This window comes from Gymnoscopelus braueri (assembly GCF_963280865.1).
Source record: "Gymnoscopelus braueri genome assembly, chromosome: 5".
NCBI classification, from domain to species: Eukaryota; Metazoa; Chordata; class Actinopteri; order Myctophiformes; family Myctophidae; genus Gymnoscopelus; species Gymnoscopelus braueri.
The window spans coordinates 36,982,885-37,004,179 of record NC_137606.1 but is presented as its reverse complement, the minus strand read 5'-3'; the positions used below and the strand labels follow the sequence as shown (position 1 = coordinate 37,004,179).

The following is a 21,295-nucleotide window of genomic DNA, read 5'->3' as shown; positions in this document are numbered from 1 at the left end:
TTCTATAACATTTTTTTCTATGCTATTTTCAAATCCGATGCATATATTATACAGGTAGGTAGGTTAGTGCTCGTGTGGCCTAATAGTCGCTTCTTTTGGGCCTGTTTTCATAGACCTGGTCGCTTGTTTCTCTCTCAAAACCTGGCAACACTGGCTGTGAAACGGAAGTGTCGTATGTCGCGAGTGAATAGGGATTTTATACGTAACGAGCAAAGGAAGAAAGGGGGTTTAGACTGGAGTGGGAGAAGTGCTGCTGGGTCTGAAAGGCAGACGGACGGGGACGTCGTTGTTGTTATTATTATCCTCTCTGCCTTGGTTCCACCTCCTTGTCCTGTGTGTGGGCCGACAGACAGCGTCGAACGGGCAAAATGGAGGCGGACAGATCGTGCGGGGCGGCCGGCGGACCGAACAACCACCAGAACTCCGGAGGAGGGGGTAACGGCGGCGGCGTGGCGGGGCGCAGCAACCCGAACGGGCCGAAGGCGGCGCTCGGTCAGGCGGCTACGGCAGCAGCAGCAGCCGCGGCAGCGGCGGCCGGGGCGATGGCTGCCGGGTCATCGCTGCAACGGGAACCGCAGGACGGGGGGGACGTGGGCCTGTCGCTGCCCGGGATCCTGCACTTCATCCAGTACGAGTGGGGACGTTTCCAGGCCGAGAAATACCGCTGGGAGGCCGAGAGAGACGAGCTCAGGGTAATTTACTAGTTTAGTTCAGCGTTTTGTTTGTTCCCGTTTCGTTTGCGCTGCTGCAACATGCAGGAGATTGGGAGAATAAACCGTGTTGCCAGATTGTGCGAGAGAAATAAGCAACCAGGTCTATGAAAACAAGCCCAAAAGAAGCTACATGAGCACTCTCTAATCCTATATATATATACATTTACCATTTGAAAATAGCCGATCTACAAGCTCACGTGAGGTTGTAGATCTGCTATTTTCAAAGAACAATCTTGGAGAAAAAAGTGAAAATCTAGGAATATTTTCAAATCCACAAATTCTTGTATGGGGGTCTCTCTGGCACAACATAATATGTTGTGCCAGCAACACACACACAACAGCAAAAAATACACATACAACAAAAAACTAAATATTATTATTAACATTTTTTAAACAAGCCCAAAGTCGCTTATAATAGCAGACCTGGCAACACTGAGAATAAAGGTTATTCAATTGATCCACAAACCAAAGTGATTATTCCTGCAAGGTTTGTCCCCCTTTCAGTCTCTCCTCCAGGCTGGTTCAGGATAACATGATGCTAGGTAGCTAACATTACAGCTGTATAGCCTTCTATGACAAGGTTATTATATATCAAATACGTAAATATAAAAAATATATGCATGATTTGATTTGTATGTTAGCCTACCAGTATTATTTTGACCGATGTTAGAAGTTGAGAACACATGGTTTGTCCAGATAGTTGAAGCCCAGTGGGACAATTATTGAAGTCTCTTGTTATTAAGTGTGTGTCAATGTGAGGACCAAATCACACCTGGATGGATCTGTGCTTCAGTTCAATGCAGCTTTTCACACCGATGGAAGAGTCAGGAGTCAGTCAGGCTGTGATAGTTCAACAGCACCATGTCTGTTGTTTATCTTTGAGGGATTCTGTCCAGGCTTTTTGAGCTGAGCACATCCTGACTTGTCAGTTACAACAATTCTGAATATAACATCCTCAGTCACTACACCTAAAACATGAGGTATTGTGGTATGTATACTGTACTGTACCATACACATGGTTGTAGCCAAACAACACCGCTGGAGAGGCAGGGTTGTTCACCACAAGACAAGAGCGTTAGGTTCAAATTCCTAAATCTGTACAGAGTGAATGAGAATGAGCGATGCACTCTGCTTTCATCAAAACAGTGATTTACATGCCTCTGAGGAAGGCATTTAATAACCAGTGGCTCAAGTAGAGCTGCTAAAAAGACTGAAGACAGTAGTTTTGCTAGGTGACTCCCAGCAGGTGTGTGCAGGGCGTTGCAAGAAAAAAGCAAGGCATGATAATCACACCTTCCTTGGATAAACAAAGGTTATGCATTGCACACAGACAAAGTTCCCTCTCCCCAAGTGTGTTTCTTAATTTTCAATGACCTCAGCCCTCTGTCTCGCTGGTAACCACAGTTTGCTTTACTGCAATATTATCTTAGGGTTTCCATAAAGTTGTATTAGCTCTGAAGAATCATCATATCACTGGCTGATTGTCTGTGCCTCGTTCTCTTCCTTCAACTCAAAGCCATGGACGGTAGTTATAAATAGAAGCATGATAAAATATGGATGAACAATAACAAAGTGACTGTGCTGTATGCTCACTGCTTTTATAGACGGACATGTGGATGAGCGGAGATGTTGGAAGCTGTGTGTGTGTGTGTGTGTGTGTGTGTGTGTGTGTGTGTGTGTGTGTGTGTGTGTGTGTGTGTGTGTGTGTGTGTGTGTGTGTGTGTGTGTGTGTGTGTGTGTGTGTGTGTGTGTGTGTGTGTGTGTGTGTGTGTGTGTGTGTGTGTCTGTCTTCGAATTATCAGTCACCATGTCCTAAACTAAAATTAAGAGAGTAATGCATTGTGCAGCCATGTTAAACCACTGGTTTGTCTAACATAAAGATACTCACTGACTGCTAACATTGGGCATACTGTCAGATATACTGACTGTTGACACACAAGCACACACACAGTCCTATCTATATTGCTAACATGCATGTTGGGCTCACTCGGTATGACCATTAGCATACTGCAGCTGTGTGCTATAGAGTTAGAGGCACATGCATGTTCATAGCTCACACATGTAGCTTTAGGCATTAAATGTGCATGCAAGAAGGGACAATCTGCGATTTTTATAACATTATAATGTATGTGCATATTATGCACATACATTCTTAGAGTTTAATTTGTAGATAGTCTGTGTGGAACCTTACTTTACTCCTGCATAAACTGAACAAGCCAATACAGCAAATATTGTTTAAAAACCATTTGTGTTGGGTCAGGGTGTTTGTCCTTATATCAAGAGGTTAGTCAATCACCAAGAGAATCAAAACATGTTGCTGGCGCCACTGCTTTTTTAAATTTTTGCTGATGGGGCGACCCATTTGTTTATGTTTGAATTGGGTGACCTTGGGTCACCCAAGAAAGTGAATGCGTGGGCTGCAAAATTTGGCAGTTACACTAATGGGAGATCATTCTCTGTCTTGGCCCGTCACTGTTGGATTCTGCGTAGTTGTGTCTGTGTTTTATAGGTCACATGCGCTTATGTTACACAGTACAGTGTGACAGAGCATATGATGCACGAACAGTGAGTGCAATAGTGCATGTGGCATTTCTTTTTTTTATTGGTGCGGATCAGGTCGTTAAAAAACTAACACCTGTGGTCAAATGTCTCCAGTGACAGGCCAGGCATGGAAGCCACACCCCTCTCTGGGTCAGGTGGGACAACAGCAAGAGCGACAGGTGGCCAGGGCCAGACACACACACACACACACACACACACACACACACACACACACACACACACACACACACACACACACACACACACACACACACACACACACACACACACACACACACACACACACACAACTTTGAGATGGTTTAAGCAATGTTTGTGTTCAAGCTAATTCCCTGTTGGATATACACACATTTTCTCATGCTATGACAATATGAAGTCTGAGGAATCTTTTTTCATTAGGTTGCTGGCCAAATGCTTTTTAGTGTCACCATTATGATGACAGTACCACATTAGAGGACAGAGCACCTGCCATTTTTTTACCCAGAATAGTGACGCCAGGGTTCTTGTGGTTAAAAGACAAACGTGTTATTCAGACACATTTAGATGCATTAGTGACATCAGTAGTATCACAGCATAGAATACTGGTGACCCAGATGACATCACTTCCTGTTGAGTGTGGCCAAGCGGGCCTCTGGGTACTTGTGTGTCTAATAATTAATAGCCCTGTGCTCCCAGCAACGACACACAATATGACATCCTTATGTACTGTACTCATACAGTACGGGCCACTTGCCCACACACACACACTTGCAGCCCTCATAAGCTTATAGCCTGTACGAGTCCATTAACACAGAGGTGTATAGTGAGTGCGATACATGCTCTCTGTGTGTGTCAGTTAGACCTGGCTTTCTTTTCATACAACTCTGCAAAGCTTTGAAAAAGTCTGTGCTATTTAGTTATTCATTCTCGGCACTCTTTGTTTAGCATAGCACTCTAATGGATTACTTCTCATGTCTTTTGACTCGACTGCATGTTGGTAGAGGCTCATCCAAACATACACAGGCAGTAAGCAGTAACTTCTGTGATGTCCCAATCTCTCTCTCTCTCTCTCTGTCTCTCTGTCTCTCTCATACACACACTCTTAAACGCACTCTGATTCCAAAAACACTGTCCCAGAAAAGTTGAGTGCTCTACTTGCTGGCTCATTGATTCTCTCCTGGGCTATGCAGAGATGAAGGGATGGAGGGAGGCCAGCAGAAGAGATGTGGAGGAAAGGAAAGCCGCCCTTGACCCTGTTCTGATAGCAGGAGAGTGGTTCTGTTCTGACGGAGTAGGCTAAATGTGTCTGCTCTCCTCAGCGGTCCACAGGCTCTGAAAAGGTTAGCGCTGGTAGGCTATGTGGACCAACTTAGGGCTGCAACTACAGATTATTTTCTTACCAATTATTCTATTGATTCTTTTTTGATTAATCAAGTGATCTAGAAGCCATTCAAAAATATATTGATCAACAAATCGACATAAGCTTCATTTTGTACTTCATCACACAACGGCGTCGTGCAAAAATAGTTAAATTAGCCGATCTACAAGCTCACAAGGTGTTGTTGCAAGCTTGTAGATCGGCTATTTTCACTACTAAAACTTTTCGCCTCTAAGTAATGACGTGCCAAAAACAGGGAGCGATTATCAATAGATTATTTTATTAAATTATTGATCATTGATTAGTTCAATTAACCGTTGCACCCCTAGACCAACAGTCACCTGCAGGATACAGAGATCAAATGGAATTACAATGATGTAGGGTTGGGCAATACAGTTTATTGATATCATGTTATGAGACTGTATTATTATCATAATATTGTGATATGGCATTGGCCTAAATGTTGTCTTTTTCTGGGTTTAAAGGCTGCATTACAGTAAAGTTATGTAATTTTCTTTCTGTAAACTTAACTGTTCTAGCTGCTCTATTTGTCTTTACTCACTTAGTTATTATATTGTAATTACTGATTATGCCTATTTATCTAAATGTTTTGTGAAAGCTCCAATAGTCATGCCCACAGTATCGTCACAAATCACAATATCCATATTGAGATAGTTGGTCAAAAATATTGTGGTTGATTTTGTCCATATCGCCCACCTGTAGTATGGCAGGTTTGCTCTCAACGAGGTTGCTTTCTCAGTTTTAGTTTTAATTTGTTCATCTACAGAACCCAAATAACACATTATACACTATAAAGTTACAGGGAACCAACCAGGTTATAATGTTACAGAGAACCAACCAGAGATTAGTCACCGTTTCCTTTTACTTTGTGTCCACTCAGCATTGTCTATACAGTCACCCACCACAGGCTGGGGTTTCCCACCCCCTGAGTAGGACGTAAGAGCAAAATGGCCACCGTTTAATATGGTCAGTGATTTTAGCCTATGGCTCATATATCGTTTTGGCATAACCCCGTAGAGTTATATGGAATCTCATTGATGTTACTCTATTGCCACTGTTAAACAAGTGATATGTTGTGTAGAGCAGTGGTTCTCACATTTTGAGAACCACTGGTGTATTGTATTGATTGAATCACCAGCCCTGGTTTCAGCATTTCATATACACCCTTCTCATCTTTCTACATCCATCTTCGTACTTTGTTCCTGCCCTTGAGTTAGCCTCATAAGTAGTGATGTGCTTGGATAGATAAATGAGTCTAACTTATGTTACCCATTCAGTCCTATTAGCACTATTGTGTAGTCGAAGAAAGGAAATGGATGGAGGAGAAAAGAGAGGATCAATATTAAAGGTGTAATCATTGCTATAGTGTTCACTGTTCAGTAACAGAGGTCTCCCCATCTTTCCAGTACTTCAATAAACAGAAAATTCATTTTCAGGTGGGTCATCAATTTCATCCAATCAGGAGAGAGAACCCATTTTTCAGCTTCAATGTTATAGCGTCCCAGTTTCAAATTTGTCTGCTAGTTATTCTTGTTTCACCGATTTCACTTGTTTATCTGTCTGAGTTCTCTCATTTTGGATGAAATTGGTTTCCCAACCTGAAAATGTATTTTCTGTTTACCAATGAGCTGGAGAGAGATGGGTAGACCCCTGTTGAACAAAAACTCTGTAGCAATGATAACTATCAGACTTTAGAGCTATTGAACACTTATTTTAACGGAAAACACCACTTAACTCTCTTAACACTCCCTTTAGATAATTGTGATTCATGATGGAATGGTTGAGGATGGCAATTACGCAACATGGTGAGGCATGTGGTACAAACATAACGACACAGTCATGCCTCAACTTAACATATCTGACAAAGCCATTACTTCGTTACTATTACTTACTATTTGACCTATGCTCGTTTTTGTGCTTGCACACACACGTGTGTGCTCACTGTTATGTGTAAGTGGGTATGTATGCACGCCTGTGTTGTTGTATGCGACTTGCCATCTTGTTTGACCAATGAACTGAAGCCATGTCAAAGTTGTGAGATTATTGGGCGCCAGTGTAGGAAAAGGCTGGTGGGAACTTGTCTCTCAAGGAACACAGAGCACAGTGTGACAATGTCATTCAGGGGTGTTTGATGGTTATCTGTGTGCGTGTGTCTGTGTGGTGGGGAATGAGTGAGTGAGAAAGCGAGTTATAGCTTGTCCCACTGTCAAGCTAGATACATTCCACGATCCCTGCTCTTTCTTTGAATCTACGCTAGTGCAATATACTTGCCCCCAAGTAGCCCTTCTCATATTCTTATTAAAATGACATTAGCGTACTTCATCTCATCTTAAAGGCCTGTGTGTGTGTGTGTGTGTGTAAAATCACGTGCACGGCCAGTCAGACTGTGTGTGTACGTGTGTGCTCATCTGTTGTGCGTCCTCTGTTGTTGCATCGTATTTGTCATTAAATATGTAGCCATGTGCATGACCACAATAATTCAAATAATAGTATATAGCCTATATTGTAGGCTACTAGATGTGAGGGCTGCGTAGCGGCCCGAACCTCTTGTACAGTACAACACAGATGTGATTCTTTATTGGTTATTTGCAGTTCCCGTAGGTGGGTAGTTGAAAATTCAATCTGTGAGCAACATGCTCCTTGTAGTAAACGGCATTATTAGATCTTGTGGCGTGTTCATGTTTTACTTTCAGGAGGCTTGTCATTCAGTATGACCTCAGTTAGGGTAGACATTAGTAAGCTATTTCTATCCAAAGAGCTTTTGGATCAGGCACACATCATCATTGACATGCCGACTTTGACGGGGATCTCCGGGATGCTTAGATTAGCGTGTAAAACCATGCTGCATTAAGCAGGATGGCTCACCATCGGCAGAAGTGAGGTTTGCTAAGCATATTTTTCCACCCTTCAGTAGCCTGTGTAGTGGGTTACATGACACTGTGTGTGTGTGTGTGTGTGTGTGTGTGTGTGACTGTGTGTTGTCCTGGATGATTGACTGTACTCTCATGTAGACCGAGTGCTTGTCCCATGAGATGGCACTTTTTAGGCTGCTCCATTTTTAGGGGACTGCATGCGAGTATGGGAGCAGAAACACACACACACACACACACACGCACGCACACGCACGCACACAGGCATGCAGAGGGTAAATGGACTGTGAAATGAGTGGAGTGGAAGCGTCCAGCTCCGCTTGGCAGAGGGAGCTGGCAAGGCATGGTGAGCGAGGCAGGGAGATGGACACAAAGTCAAACGAGGAGAGATGGAGACGACGATGGCGATGGCATCTGCCCAATCATTGTCCCTTCCACTGACAGAGTTCAGATAGAGATGAAAAGCTTATCTGGAGCGAGGGTTCCTCATTAACCTACTTTTTTTGAACTGGACTCACTGTGGTTCCTGGCATGTATCTCACCCCGACCAGAAGAGGGCACCATGTTGCCGCTGGACTGCTACAAACCCTTCTCTTGGTTTCTTGTACTAGAACTTAGTTCATATACTGTGGTTTAGTCACCCCTCTGTCTTCAGATGTCACCTGATTGCTAGCAGGTTTAAGGTGTTGACAGGAGAAATTAATTGAACCCAATAATATACCACCTTCCCACCTTCCAGGGTCCTTCAAGGATCCATGTCTGTTCAGATCCTTCAAGCAGGTCACAGGAGGAGACATCTAAGGCAGTGATTCTCAACCTTTTAAATTTCAAGGACCCCCAGTTTGATATGAATTAGTCCACGCCACAGACCCCCATTTGTTACCATAAAAATCTCTGTCCCAATCTACACTGTAAAATCCTGTGTACCATTGGAACCAAATTCTGTACCTGTAAGGGTCCATTTGGACCGCTGGTGGTCCCCGGACCCAATGTTGAGAAACAGTAGTCTGAAGAATGTTCATAACAGCTTTAAGGCCCAGTTGTTTCCTGTCGTCTTCAAATTGCATCCTTTTCCCTCCCTACTTCCCTTCTCTGTGGTGGGTCCGAATATCGACCAGTTTGACCAGTGGCACACAGCCACACACACACACACACACACACACACACACACACACACACACACACACAACACACACACAGCTTTCTGTTTCGTCTCCCATCAGCTCACAGAAAAGGGAAAAGGAAGGAAATTTGGAGCAAGGAAGCAAAGAGAGAGGAAGGATGTGACTTGAGAGTAGGTATGTGAGCGAGCGAGGCCAGGACGTGTTTATCCTCTCTGCTGCAGATGTGTGTGTGTGGTGAGAGCTCGCTCGGTCAGGAGTTTAAAAATAAACAGCCACCCTCTACTTATTCCTTTTTGGTTTCGGAGAATTCAACCTTAAATCCTACCCTCTCTTTATGTGAAACTTTGTTGACATGAATCAAATAAACAACTCTATAGTGAGCATGAAACTAGGGCCGCAACAATCGATTATTTTCTTAGCGATTCTCTGTCTAATTCTTCAGATTATTTGAATAATCCAGAAGCTTGTTTTTTAAAATATTTTATATATACACAGTATCAATGAATCGACTAAATCGATTAGAGCGAACCACTTATGTCCTATTTCATCATTTGTTGTACAATGTGCAAAACTATAGAAAATAGCCTGTCTACAAGCTCACAATTTGAGCTAGTAGATTTCAGTACAGTATTTTATTATTATATTTCAATCGATTGTTTTTATAATAAATTAAATCCATTTAGTTTGCACCACTAAATGAAACGATGTCTGCTTTTCAACAGCTTCAGGCAGATGTGATATTCTAAACTGGGTTAACGTGTACGTGTGCATTCAGTGGATATGTGCCTTACCATTACCAACCTCTCTTTTGCTCTGTATCTGTTTGTTTGTGTGTATTTTCAGGCTCAGGTGGCGTTCCTTCAAGGCGAGAGGAAAGGGCAGGAAAACATGAAGCAGGACCTGGTTAGACGGATCAAGATGCTGGAATATGCTCTCAAACAGGAGAGGTTAGACATGCACACACACAAATATGCATTCTGTATGTATGGAAATGCTTTGGATGTCTTCCTTTTTAGAGGAATTCTCTTGTAATGCTGCCCCCGTGTGGCGTTTTGTGTGCTTTGCAGGGCCAAGCACCAGAAGCTGAAGACTGGTGGTGACCAGAGTCCTGGAGACAAGAAGCCCGAGACGGAGGCAGAACAACGTATGTATTACAGTGGACCCCAGAGGGTCCTCAGCAAAATGAGGAACAGTTTAATGTCACCGTTGTTTCACTGGCTAGTAGCCCAATTAGATCATTTGTAAGCATGACTATTCAGATCATAGGTTTCACTCTCTCTGTTATCCCTGGCCACACAACCTGAATTCTGGCCTAATGTGTTTACATTTGTGGTCCTTGTAGGGCTGGGCAATTAGACAAAAACATATCGAAAAAGATATTAAGAACAGTCACTGACTTAATCTGGCTTATGTAGGTTAATTGAATAATCGAGAAGCAGGACTTTTTTTTCATCATTTATAATATTAGTATTTCTTATATATCATGACCAGTTCTTCCTTGTTCCCGTAGTACCCAATGGGCCTGCTGAGTCAGATTCTGAGCAAGCCAATCAGATGTCTTGGAAAGAGGGCCGTCAGCTACTACGCAAGTAAGCCTTCCTTTTTTATTATCGACATGATGTACTTGCACTTGTGTTCCATCTGGTGTACATACGTACACCTTGTGTACATTAGCTTGGCTAATTAGTGTGTTTCTGTGTGTGTGTGTGTGTGTGTGTATACTATACTACTATACTTCAAATGAGTCAAATGTCCCCACAAGTATAGTTGAATTTGATTAAATCAACTATTTTTGGCTTTGGGATTAGAAATTGCAAAAAAACTGTAAAAACTGTATTAATAAAACAGACGTCCTCACAAGTATAGTAATACAAACGTGTGTGTAGGTACCTGGAGGAGGTGGGCTACTCGGACACCATCCTGGACATGCGTTCAAAGCGTGTGCGCTCCCTACTGGGCCGGAGCAGCCCTGAGGCTAACGGCCCCCCGCCCAGCGACCCCCCACCAGAGCCTGAACCCCTGGCAGGGGGGGAGTCCCTGCTGGTCAGACAGATAGAGGAGCAGATTAAGAGGTGAGACTCCAGTCTGGGGCTGGGCAATTAACCCCAAATATATTGAATATGTACAACCGATAACCGGCTTAATCTTGCTCATGTAGGTTAATTGAATAATCGCAGAGAGTTTTTTTTAAAAATATATATTTTGTTCATTTCTTATATATCATTGAATCATCGAACAAATGAAACAGCAAAAATGTGTTCACTCTGCCATTATTTGACTTTTTTGACAACATCGGTATCTGCAATCATGCAACCTATGTGTTTAGATTTTTAACCACTTTCAACCTGGTCTGCCTATTTTTTGTATGTCATTATGGGTGGAAATTTTCAAAAGTAAAACAAAAAACAAACGTTCTAAAATAGCAGATCTACAAGGTCACAACGTGTTGCGATGCTTTGTGAACTTGAGATCTGCTATTTTAGAAAATTGTTATAGGGCTTAATTGTTTAAATAAAATAAAGTTCAGTTTATGTGTAAGTAACGCACACACACACACCCACTCTCTCATGAAAACTGGTGTGGTGTTCTCCTTTTCTTAGAACTATGATGTCATTTCTTTGACACAGCTTGGGTTAAGGCATGTGGGCAGCTGCATGGCCGTTGACATTAAACACTGCGCTTACTTGACCCTGCGGTCATAAATCTGACATTCTGTAATGCTGTGTTCAGACTGGCGGCAACAAGGCAACAGGCTACAAGTCATTTTTAGTGGAAACCAGCGACACGAAGCTACAAACTGAGGCCTGACACTTGACCACTGCATGATGGGCGTGACACGCTACAAATCAAAGCCGAGCTGGCTTCAACTTCTTTCAGCACTCCACTGACTCCAGTGACGTGGTGAAGCATCAGCCAATCATATGTTTTTGTTTCACCGTTGCCACTTCTCTTCTGTCTTCTCCTAATTCCAGTTCTGTTCCGTAAAATGGAAGAAAAACCAATTTTTGCCCTGAGCCCATACCCTGTGCTATTTAACCCTACCCTTTTACTTTTCTGGGACACTGATGAAAAAAAAGCTGCAGCTTGATGGAGGGTGGAGGTACGAGTGCTTGAATAACACAACAGCGAATCAACGACAATGTAGCTGGCCACGCTTGGATGTTTTGTTGCTTTGTCACAGGCAGTCTGAACACACTGTAAGGGAGCAGTTTGCAGTGTGCAGCAGACTCTCCTCTCATCCGCTGCCTTTTTAACCACATACATTATATTACATTAACTATTCTCGGCATGTCATGATAGGCAAACATTCGGCAAAAATAGCAGATCTACAAGCTCACAACACACCGCGTCACGACACGTTGCAAAGATATTTGGTGTAGACGGAAGAAAGGAGGGGGAGCGTATCTATTTTCCCGAGGTTCTATGTTACCCGCTTACCTAACCCTAAACCCTAAACCTAAGGTAAGTGGGGAACATAGAACCTGGGGAACATAGAACCTGGGGAACATAGGGATGACCCGAAGTAAATAACTTAGCAAGGTTCTGTACGAAGTATGTTTTGTAGGGTTTAAGTGGTTAATTTAACCACATACTTTGTGCATTGGGGAGCAGAGGGGTTAAAGTGTGTGTATGTGTGTGTACACATTTAGGAACGCGGGGAAAGAAAGCTCTAAGGAGCGTCTGGGTGGCTCAGTTCTCGACAAGATCCCGTTCTTGCATGGCTGTGAGGATGACGATGAGGATGACAGCGACGAAGAAGATGACTTCCAAGGCATGGCCACGGACTGCATCGACGGTCCACGCAAGAACAAAAAGTCCCGCGTCATCAAGGTATGTTTACTGTCATGAAGGAAGACTTGTACAAGCTGAAGGTCGGCTTGAGAAGGACTTTCTTTTATTTAAAGCAATATGTATCTTAATAATGCAATTAGTCAATGGTTAACAATGAAAAGGATGACTAAAGGTAACGTGATGTTATCTAGACTAGATTAGCATGTCCGTTACCATGGAAGTGTGGCAATATTTGTATATTAAGCATGAATGAAAAGCACTGTATGTTAATAGACGGAATGGCAAACAAAAAAGCGCGAAGACATGACAAATAATAATAATGATAAAAATAAATAATACATAAAACATTGAAGCAGATATAAAATGAGCGTAAGAAAAAATACATTTATGTCCAGGACTCCTCAATAATCTCCCCCCTCCGTCTGTGTGTTCCTCTCTTGCATACTTGCATGGTCCTGTCCCTGCAGATGGGTTCGGAGGCCATGACCACAGAGCTGGACCCCGAGGACGATGAGGACGAGGACGACTCGGAGGACGCGCTCAGCGAGTTTGACTTCCTGGGCTCGGGGGAGGAGGGGGAGGGTGCGGGAGAGGCCCGGATCTCAGGGGACGGACGGGAGTTAGGTACGCTGTTGCCGTAGCAAACGCCAACTGCCGCCAGCATTGGCACCACTGCCTCCATCACTGCCACCAGTGTATATATCTATCCCCCCTCCTTCTTCTTGCCCTCCCCCCATCTTTTTCTCGCTATTGTCCTGGCATCTCCTCTTTTTTGTCAAATAAAACTGTTGTCATTCCCAAGCACTCGTCTCTCTGTGCCTGTTTCATGAACTCTGTCGATCCTGTCGCTCTTCAGCTGTGATTTCACTCCTGTTTTCTCTGTGAGTCTCTTTTGGTCAGAGATCATGCTCAAAGGACACTGTGCATGTTGTCTGTCCTCAGCCTCAGATATACTTCCTTGCACTATGGTGTTACTCACTGAAAGCGACTGATTTTAAGCTAACGGCTAATGATTGATTGGATTTTTCCCCCTTTGAGGTGTAGACGGGATAACTTAAAAAAGAGACTGCGAGCACTTGTCAGTTAAAAAGTTTCAGTTCACGCTCTGGCATGAAACGCTTGCTTAAAAAAGCACCAGCACCCACTTGAATTCCTTTTAGGATCTCTTATTTATTGATGACCCAGCAGCAGTTCAAGACACGGGCGTTTCGGCCCACAGCCACTGAGGAAGGCCGTGGGCCGAAACGCCTGTGTCTTGAATTGCTACCGGGTCATCAATAAATAACAGATCCTAAAAGGAATTCAAGTGTGTGCTGGTGATCTTTTTTGAGCGGATGGTGCAGACAACCACGTGTCCGGGTTCTTTTCACTGGTGAGGACTTTCACTGGGAGGGCCAAATAGCTGCCCTGACCAAACTATTGTAGTCACTAATGTAGTGACAGAGATCGCCCTCCCATGCCGGCTTCCCGCCCTCAACCACGGCCAGTTGTGTGTGTTGGAGTGCCTGGCCAAGCCGGTTGCACCGTGGACTAATCAAACCCCTCGTCTCTGCAGTGGTGCTCAGGAACTTTTCCCCCTGCGCCACCCGAATGCCCGCCAGCATTGTTAGCTGTCAGCTTGAAAATCTGTTAAAATGTGAAAATCCGTGAGTGACACCATCATGAGATGCAGTATTAATGAGGCTTTCCCGTACAATTTAGATACTCTGAGGCACATTTACCGTCTTTCACCCCCTTTTATTTATATTTTCCCGTTTCGCTATCTGTTCCTTTTCAATCATAGTTGACATATTCCAGGCATCTCCACATGTATTTCTATTCCTGTGCAGTATAAATTGTACCATAATTTGCCTCTGTGCCTTTGTCTTCCCTACGGGTCCGTTTCTCTTGGTCTCGCTTCCATCTGTTCTCCCTTCTCTGTCCTCACTCTTATCTCTCTGCATGACTGTGTGTTTCTCTTTTTCTCTCTCTCACACACACACACACACACAACACTCTGTTTCTGTGTCTCTCTCCGTCTCTCTCTCTCTCCTTCTCTCTCTCTCTCTCTCTCTCTCTCTCTCTCTCTCGTTGCCGGGTTCAGAAAACCGCAGGAACAAGTTACAGGGCATGATGTCGGACTTCCCTCCCAAACCCTGCCCACCCCCCTCTGTATCAGGACCAGCTCGTTCCGGGGAAGGTAAGAATCCCCCATCCCTACAGTGTAGGACCCCCCCCACCCCCTTCTTCCATCACAAATACTCCTCTTCACTCTCCCCTGTCTCCTAGTCGCATGGTTGTAGATCACATGTTGACTCTTAGCATTTATCGTTTTGGTTTGTCTTGCATTCTCTCTCTTTATCTCTCTGTTTTTTCTAAGTTAATTTAAAGGAGACTTAAATTCCTCCTCAGAAGATGAGGGAAGTTGCACTTAAACTCTATATACTTTGTTGACTAGTGTTGCTCAGGGCTCTATACTTGACCACCTTCATTTAACCCTCTACACCAAATCTCTTCGCCAAGAATATCCAGTCTACAAGTTCACAACGGGACACATTGTCAGCTGGTAGATCGGCTATTTTTGCCGGGTTTTCGCCCCCAGAATAGGGACATTAGGGTTCATATGGTTAAAACTTAGCCTAACATCTGAGTGTGTCTGTTCGACAGCGTGATGTAATAAAGAATGGTGGTATTGTTGCTGCGGAGCGACAGCAGTGACCGTTGCACTCTCCCTCCCCCTTCTCTGGAACCTGCAGGTGGCGCTCTGGGCTTCTCCTCTGACGTCTTCATCATGGACGCCGTGGCCGGAGCCGACATGAACCTGGGCGAGCTGGCTGACCTCACTGTCAACAATGACAATGACCTCTCCATGGATGTGAGTGGACTTATTTATTAGGGCTGTAACTGTTTATTTGATCTCAGTGATTATTCTATTGATTGCTTTTTTGATTCATAGAATAACAAAGAAGTACAATTTTTATCATTTAAATTGAATCAAGGTGAAAAAACTCTGATTAAGCGCTTAAAGGTGTCATGCAACAATAGCGAAAATAGCCAAACTATAAGCTCACAGTGCGTCACATTGCAACGTATTGCAAACTTGTAGATCGACTTTCGGAATCTTCGCATAGCCCCCCCATCCTAAAATATCTGATCACTCTCTTTGTGTGTGTGTGTGTGTGTGTGTGTGTGTGTGTGCGCGCTGTCAGATGCAGGACAACCGTGAGGAGTTCAAGAAGACGTGGAACCCTCGTTTCACGCTGCGTAGCCACTTTGATGCCATCCGTGCTGTGACCTTTCACCCCGAACAGCCCGTGCTGCTCACAGCCTCCGAGGACGGAACGCTCAAACTGTGGAACCTCAACAAGGCCATGCACTCCAAGAAGTAAGGATCCCTAGTCACCCAGGCCACCGTTTTGGGTCCGATGCAGATTTTGGAGACCACTGATTAGTGTTTTCTTTTTTTCTTCTTTTTTTTTCCCAAGTGAAATCAATTTGAAAATGTGGGATAATTTTTTTTTTGAATTACTTGACTATAATGACATGCCCAAAATAAGAAGGTTTGCCTGGCTGAAAATGGTTAACTCAACGGTAGTAGCAGGGCTGATGGAAAACTAAAGCACTTTGGTCTTCTTACAGGAATGCTGCGCTGGACGTTGAACCCATCTACACATTTAGAGCTCACAGGTGAGCAGAGACTCACACAAATGTTATTTCCTACTGTGTTGCACAACAGTATCCTGCGAAAAGAGTGAAAATAGCAGATCTACAAGCTCACAATGCGTCGCGATGGGGCGCGTTGTGGGCTTGTAGACGTTTTTTTATATAACCAATTCAAATGGATTAGTGCTATGAACTGTGGCACCCCTACATACATGCATTGTTCTGTGGTATGTCCAGTGGGGCTGTCCTCTCTCTGGCCATGGGAGACGATGGAGAGTCATGCTACAGCGGAGGTCTGGACGGAACCATCAGAGGTTGGAAGATCCCAGACCTCAACGTGGATCCTTATGACAACTATGGTGAGTTCTGTACCGCCCTGCCATTAAGTCATGTTTTGTTTGGTTCATGTCTTTTTTTAACCTTCCCCTTCTGGAATTCTGGTAGTTTACATAATCTTATTAATACAAAGTAACAGAACATGTTAAGGTTGATAATTTGTTAGTTAGTTTACATGCTGAATGTTTGTTGTGTTTCTTATATATCTCTGTGTGTGCGTGTGCTCAGACCCTGGCATTGAAAGCAGTACCCTTGTGGGTCATGATGACAGTGTGTGGGGACTGGCGTACTCGGGAGCCCACCATCGACTGGCCTCCTGTTCAGCCGATGGCACCGTCCGTATCTGGGACCCCCAGAACTCAGCTCCTTGTCTGTCAGTGTTCAACAAGGAGAAAGGTACCAGTGTTTGTGTGGTGGTGGTGTCTCGTGTGTGTGTGTGTGTGTGTGTGAGTGTGTGCGGGCAGTCGGGCATGTGTGCATGCACTTTGTTTCTCTACATCGTGTGGTGTCCTGACCCCTGTCTCTTTGTGTCCTCTCCTAGAGCACGGCACACCGACCTCGGTGGCCTTTGTCACCACTGACCCCAACCAGGTGGTGGTGTCGTATGATGTTGGTGAGACGCTGCTCTATGACCTGAACACAGAGCAGAGCATCGTGGTCCTCGACACGCAGACCAAGGACGGTAGGTTTCGGACATGACAATGAATGCTGTGAAGTCATTTAGCCTCCCTTTACAATACTAACCTTTTCTAACCCCGTACTGTCGTTTTGTCCTCAGAACCATACAGTGCTGTAGAAACCGTCTCTCATAATACGCTTCATCTCAGCAACATTATATCGTCTCTGTCGGGTGGAAACCTCGTATGTCCGAAACTGTTACTTTTCATGATTCAAATAAAAAAACGCCATGTTTTTGTATGACGCTGTACTGTAGTATGATCAAGTAGGGTGTTAACCCATTAAGACCTGGAACTGTGTCATTTTTAGATTTGAGCTAAAAAGCATTATTTTACACTTTGGGCTATTCAAAAATAGCAGATATACAAGCTCATAGCGCGGCACCGAGTGCCGTGCTATGAACTTGTAGATCTGCTATTTTTGAAAAATCGTGAAAATCTTTGAATATACATATATTTGTAAAGCGAATATTTTTATCTAAAAAAAAAATATTTTGGTGGGGGTCCGCGGCCAAATACATATAATTTTGGGGGTCCTTGACATGAAAAAGTTTGAGAACCACTGATATAGAAACATATGTTTTTCAGAAAACTGTTGGGATTTAGGAGACATGTAGAATCGGCTTCAGGTCTTAAAGGGTTAATTTACGAAAAAACACAAAGAGTTAGAATATGGAGGTGGGAGGATTCTGCCCGACGGCAAGATATTCTATTGTTGTTGATCTCAGGGGCTCAAGGGATCATTGTTGTGCGTTTGTGTTCCTCTGTAGGCAGCGAGCTGATAAACCGTGTGGTCAGTCATCCATTAGAGCCCGTCTCCATCACAGCACATGAGAACCGCACCATCCGTTTCCTCGACAACAAGACAGGTGTGTGTGTTGGTGTGCCTGCTGGTTTATCCGTGATTCTATAAGGTTTTTTTTTTCTCCTTTCATCAGCTTGTTCCTGGATTAGGGGTTACAGCAGTTATTGATTTTCAAAATGGCAAAAATATTGCTTGTAGATCGGATTTGCCATTTTGGTTAATCAGACTAATCAATTTAGGAAATCACAGCATTTTTCCATGTTGATTCATTGATATATAAAAATATGCTTTTCAATCAATCACTTATTCCAGTGTTAATTTTGAAAGCAAATTCTGATTTAGTCTTTTGAATAACGCACCATTTAGTTTTAGGTCCTATTTTAGTCTTCTGAAATTGTTTAGTCTTAAGTCTAGTCTTTGTCGACTAAATATCAAAAACCTTAGTCTTTTAGTCTTAGTCGACAAAATGAACACATGACTTATTTGAGAAAAGTAATCGCTCAGAAAATAATGGATAGTTGCAGACAGTCCTATCCTGGATGTGGTGGCATGTGACTGAAACTGCTTTCATGTATTGGTTTCCAGGAAAAGTGGTTCATTCAATGGTGGCCCACCTGGATGCAGTCACCTGTCTCACAACAGACCCTAAAGGCACTTACCTCATCTCTGGCAGTAAGTTTCTGACTGGCTTCCATACAGTGGTGTAAAGTAACTAAGTACATTTACTTAAGTAATGTACTTAAAGTACAATTTTGAGGTACTTTTACTTTACTGGAGTATTTCCAATTGTCTATACTTTTACTTCTACTCCACTACATCTCAAGAGGCAAATATTGTACTTTTACTCCACTACAATTATTTGAAAACTTTAGTTACTTTGTAGATATAAATTATTACATTATAAAACATACATTAACCACTTTAGCCCTATTTTATACCAAGGCTATTTGAAAATAGCCGATCTACAAGCTCACAACGCGTCGCGATGAGCTTGTAGATCTGCTATTTTCAAACATTTTAGTACTTTTACTTTTGGTACTTTAAGTACATGTTGATACCAATACTTTTGTACTTTTACTCAAGTACATTTTTAATTCCGGACTTTTACTTGCAACGGAGTACTTCTACATTGCAGTATTGATACTTTTACTTAATCTAAACATTTGAGTACTTTTTCCACCACTGCTTCCATACAGTAATAGGAACTTGTTCATCTGAACTTCTTTTTGGAATCGGACTCCTCCAGGGAGAGCAAATATTAAAAACTACTGTACTGACCAGCCCTGATTGTCTTGTGAAGTATTGATTGTTTTGAAACGCTTAGGTTAGGGGTTTCACCAGCTAGTCGACTACTATAACCACTAGCCGGCGCTGTTGGCAGCAGTTAACTAGTTGTGGACAACATACCTATGTACATACATTTATGCAGGAAAGGGAAGATGCCCAGCATAAGGGCTTATTCAGGGTCCACGCCTTCACAGCGAAGAAAAGAGAAACAAAGTCAAGTTAAGAGATCTTTTGTTGTAATAGGCTGTGTGCATAACTGTAGGTTTCCAGAAGGTGGCATACTTTTGAACTGGAAACACATGTGAAGGTGTCATTATGTGTTTCCAGTTCAAACCTGCTGGCCAGCCACAAAATGTGCCGTAACAGGAAACGACTAACGGTTATGCACAGAGCCTATTGTGTTCCATGCTGATCTCTATATCTGCCACCGCTTCACCCTTTCGCTCGCCCTCTGCAGGCCATGACTGCTCGGTGCGCCTGTGGATGCTGGACAACAGGACGTGCGTGCAGGAGATCACGGCCCACAGGAAGAAGCACGACGAGGCCATCCACGACGTGGCCTTCCACTCCTCACAGCCCTTCATCGCCAGCGCCGGGGCCGACGCACTCGCCAAGATCTTCGTCTGACGACACACCACTCTGGTGAGATGCTTGCAGGGTTATTATAGTTAACTAAAAACTAGCTAAATAACTCCAACTAGAGTTGACAAAACATTTTAGTTAACTGAAATAGAAAAAGAACAATGCTATACCCAACTGAAACTGTGATTAGAAAAACTAAAACTTACTTAAATAATAAATAAATAGAAAAACTTCTGCTATTTTAGCTAAACGCTAAAAGTTATGAAATCCAAACTAAAACTTAAGTCTTCACACAAAATAAAAATGTAACTAAAACCAGCAAAACCAGTGTAGAAACTAATGAAGTCAAAACAAAATAAAAATAAAAACGAATGAATAATTGGAAAACTATAAAAACCTTGTACGGTTGAAGTGTGCTATAGAGCCAGTTATCTGTGTAACTGGAGTGCTGTGGCACTCAGTGCTGAGTAGATTTTAATGCAAACTTCAATAACCATGTTCAATAAATGCTTTTGATGATGTGGTACTTAAAGTAATGTTTGCCTTTAGAGCAGTGGTTATCAAAGTGAGGTCTGGGGACCCCCCGGGGTCCTTGTGGGGGTTCCAGGGGGTCCCCAGTAGAATAGGTTAATAAAGCATCCAAAATTGTTTTACCGCTTTAACCCTAAATTATACTTTTTTTAAGCATTTAGAAAAATCTTGAATAATTGTAACAGTTTTTATATTTTCCCCCACAAATCCCCTTTTTTTTTTACACAAATCAATTCCCTGGCAAAATATTTTTTCAGGTGGGGGTCCGCGGCCAAATACATATCAATTTGACGGTCCTTGACATGAAATGTGACGTGTTTGAGAAGCCACTGTTTTAGAGAAATGTTCAGGACTCCAAATTGTAAAAATTGCAGCAGTTATTTATCTTTTCTTTTCTTTGTTTTTGTTTTTTTATTACTCAGAGTCCTACAACCACACTTGGGCCAAAAGACTGAAGACTACAATGGACAAACCTCATCCACACACGCACACACACACACACACGCACACACACACACCCATGTTGTCCTGCACCCCACTGGCTGGGTTCACCGCCACAGGACGCCACTTCTCTCGATTCCTGGCTGTTCCCATGATGCCTCAGTGACTCGTTGCGATACTAATCATACCGCTTTTTATATAACTTCAACTTCCTCGGCTGCTCCGTTTTCAACTCTTAATGTTTGGGATTAACACTTTTCTACACTACAATGATTCACTTTAGATTTTACCCCCGTCTGCCCCTTAACGATTACTACAAGACACTGTGTATGTACTGTATGAGTTTGTCGTGTGCTTGGAACCGCTCGCACGGCCCACAGGGCGTGCAGAAGGAGACCTGTGCGCTCGTGCGCACACGCGTTCATATGCACAGAACGCACATTATACACCATTTATTTTGGCGCAATACTGTAGATGCTATGCTTCATTCACTTGTTGCTAACATGATTGTGGACACGCCTAATGACAGTACAGTCAGTAGGCGGTGCAGAGACC

At 43.3% G+C, this 21,295-nt stretch overlaps 1 protein-coding gene across 2 annotated transcripts; it reads left to right on the top strand.

The window, feature by feature from the left end:
- The first annotated feature begins 219 nt into the window (after nt 1-219).
- strn4 (striatin, calmodulin binding protein 4) lies at nt 220-20,820 on the top strand. Of its 2 annotated transcripts, none has more exons than XM_080428909.1 (18): nt 220-692; nt 9,491-9,594; nt 9,715-9,791; nt 10,158-10,236; nt 10,534-10,719; nt 12,298-12,478; nt 12,907-13,063; nt 14,523-14,618; nt 15,175-15,293; nt 15,634-15,803; nt 16,058-16,105; nt 16,319-16,440; nt 16,646-16,813; nt 16,959-17,099; nt 17,865-17,963; nt 18,485-18,571; nt 19,644-19,828; nt 20,722-20,820. In XM_080428909.1, the coding sequence occupies exons 1-17, from the start codon at nt 369-371 to the stop codon at nt 19,811-19,813; spliced, it is 2,328 nt and encodes a 775-aa protein (XP_080285035.1). In that variant the 5' UTR covers nt 220-368; the 3' UTR covers nt 19,814-19,828; nt 20,722-20,820. The 2 variants fall into 2 exon arrangements, with proteins under 2 accessions (XP_080285035.1, XP_080285034.1); XM_080428908.1 differs by having other exon boundaries at nt 15,628-15,803.
- The last annotated feature ends 475 nt before the right edge of the window (nt 20,821-21,295 follow it).

Excerpts from the sequence above, each read along its gene's own strand:
- strn4 (XM_080428908.1), top strand. The coding sequence starts at position 369 with ATGGAGGCGGACAGATCGTGCGGGGCGGCCGGCGGACCGAACAACCAC. Across the intron at positions 693-9,490 it reads CCGAGAGAGACGAGCTCAGG|GCTCAGGTGGCGTTCCTTCA; the intron begins GTAATTTACTAG and ends GTGTATTTTCAG. Across the intron at positions 16,814-16,958 it reads AGTGTTCAACAAGGAGAAAG|AGCACGGCACACCGACCTCG; the intron begins GTACCAGTGTTT and ends GTCCTCTCCTAG.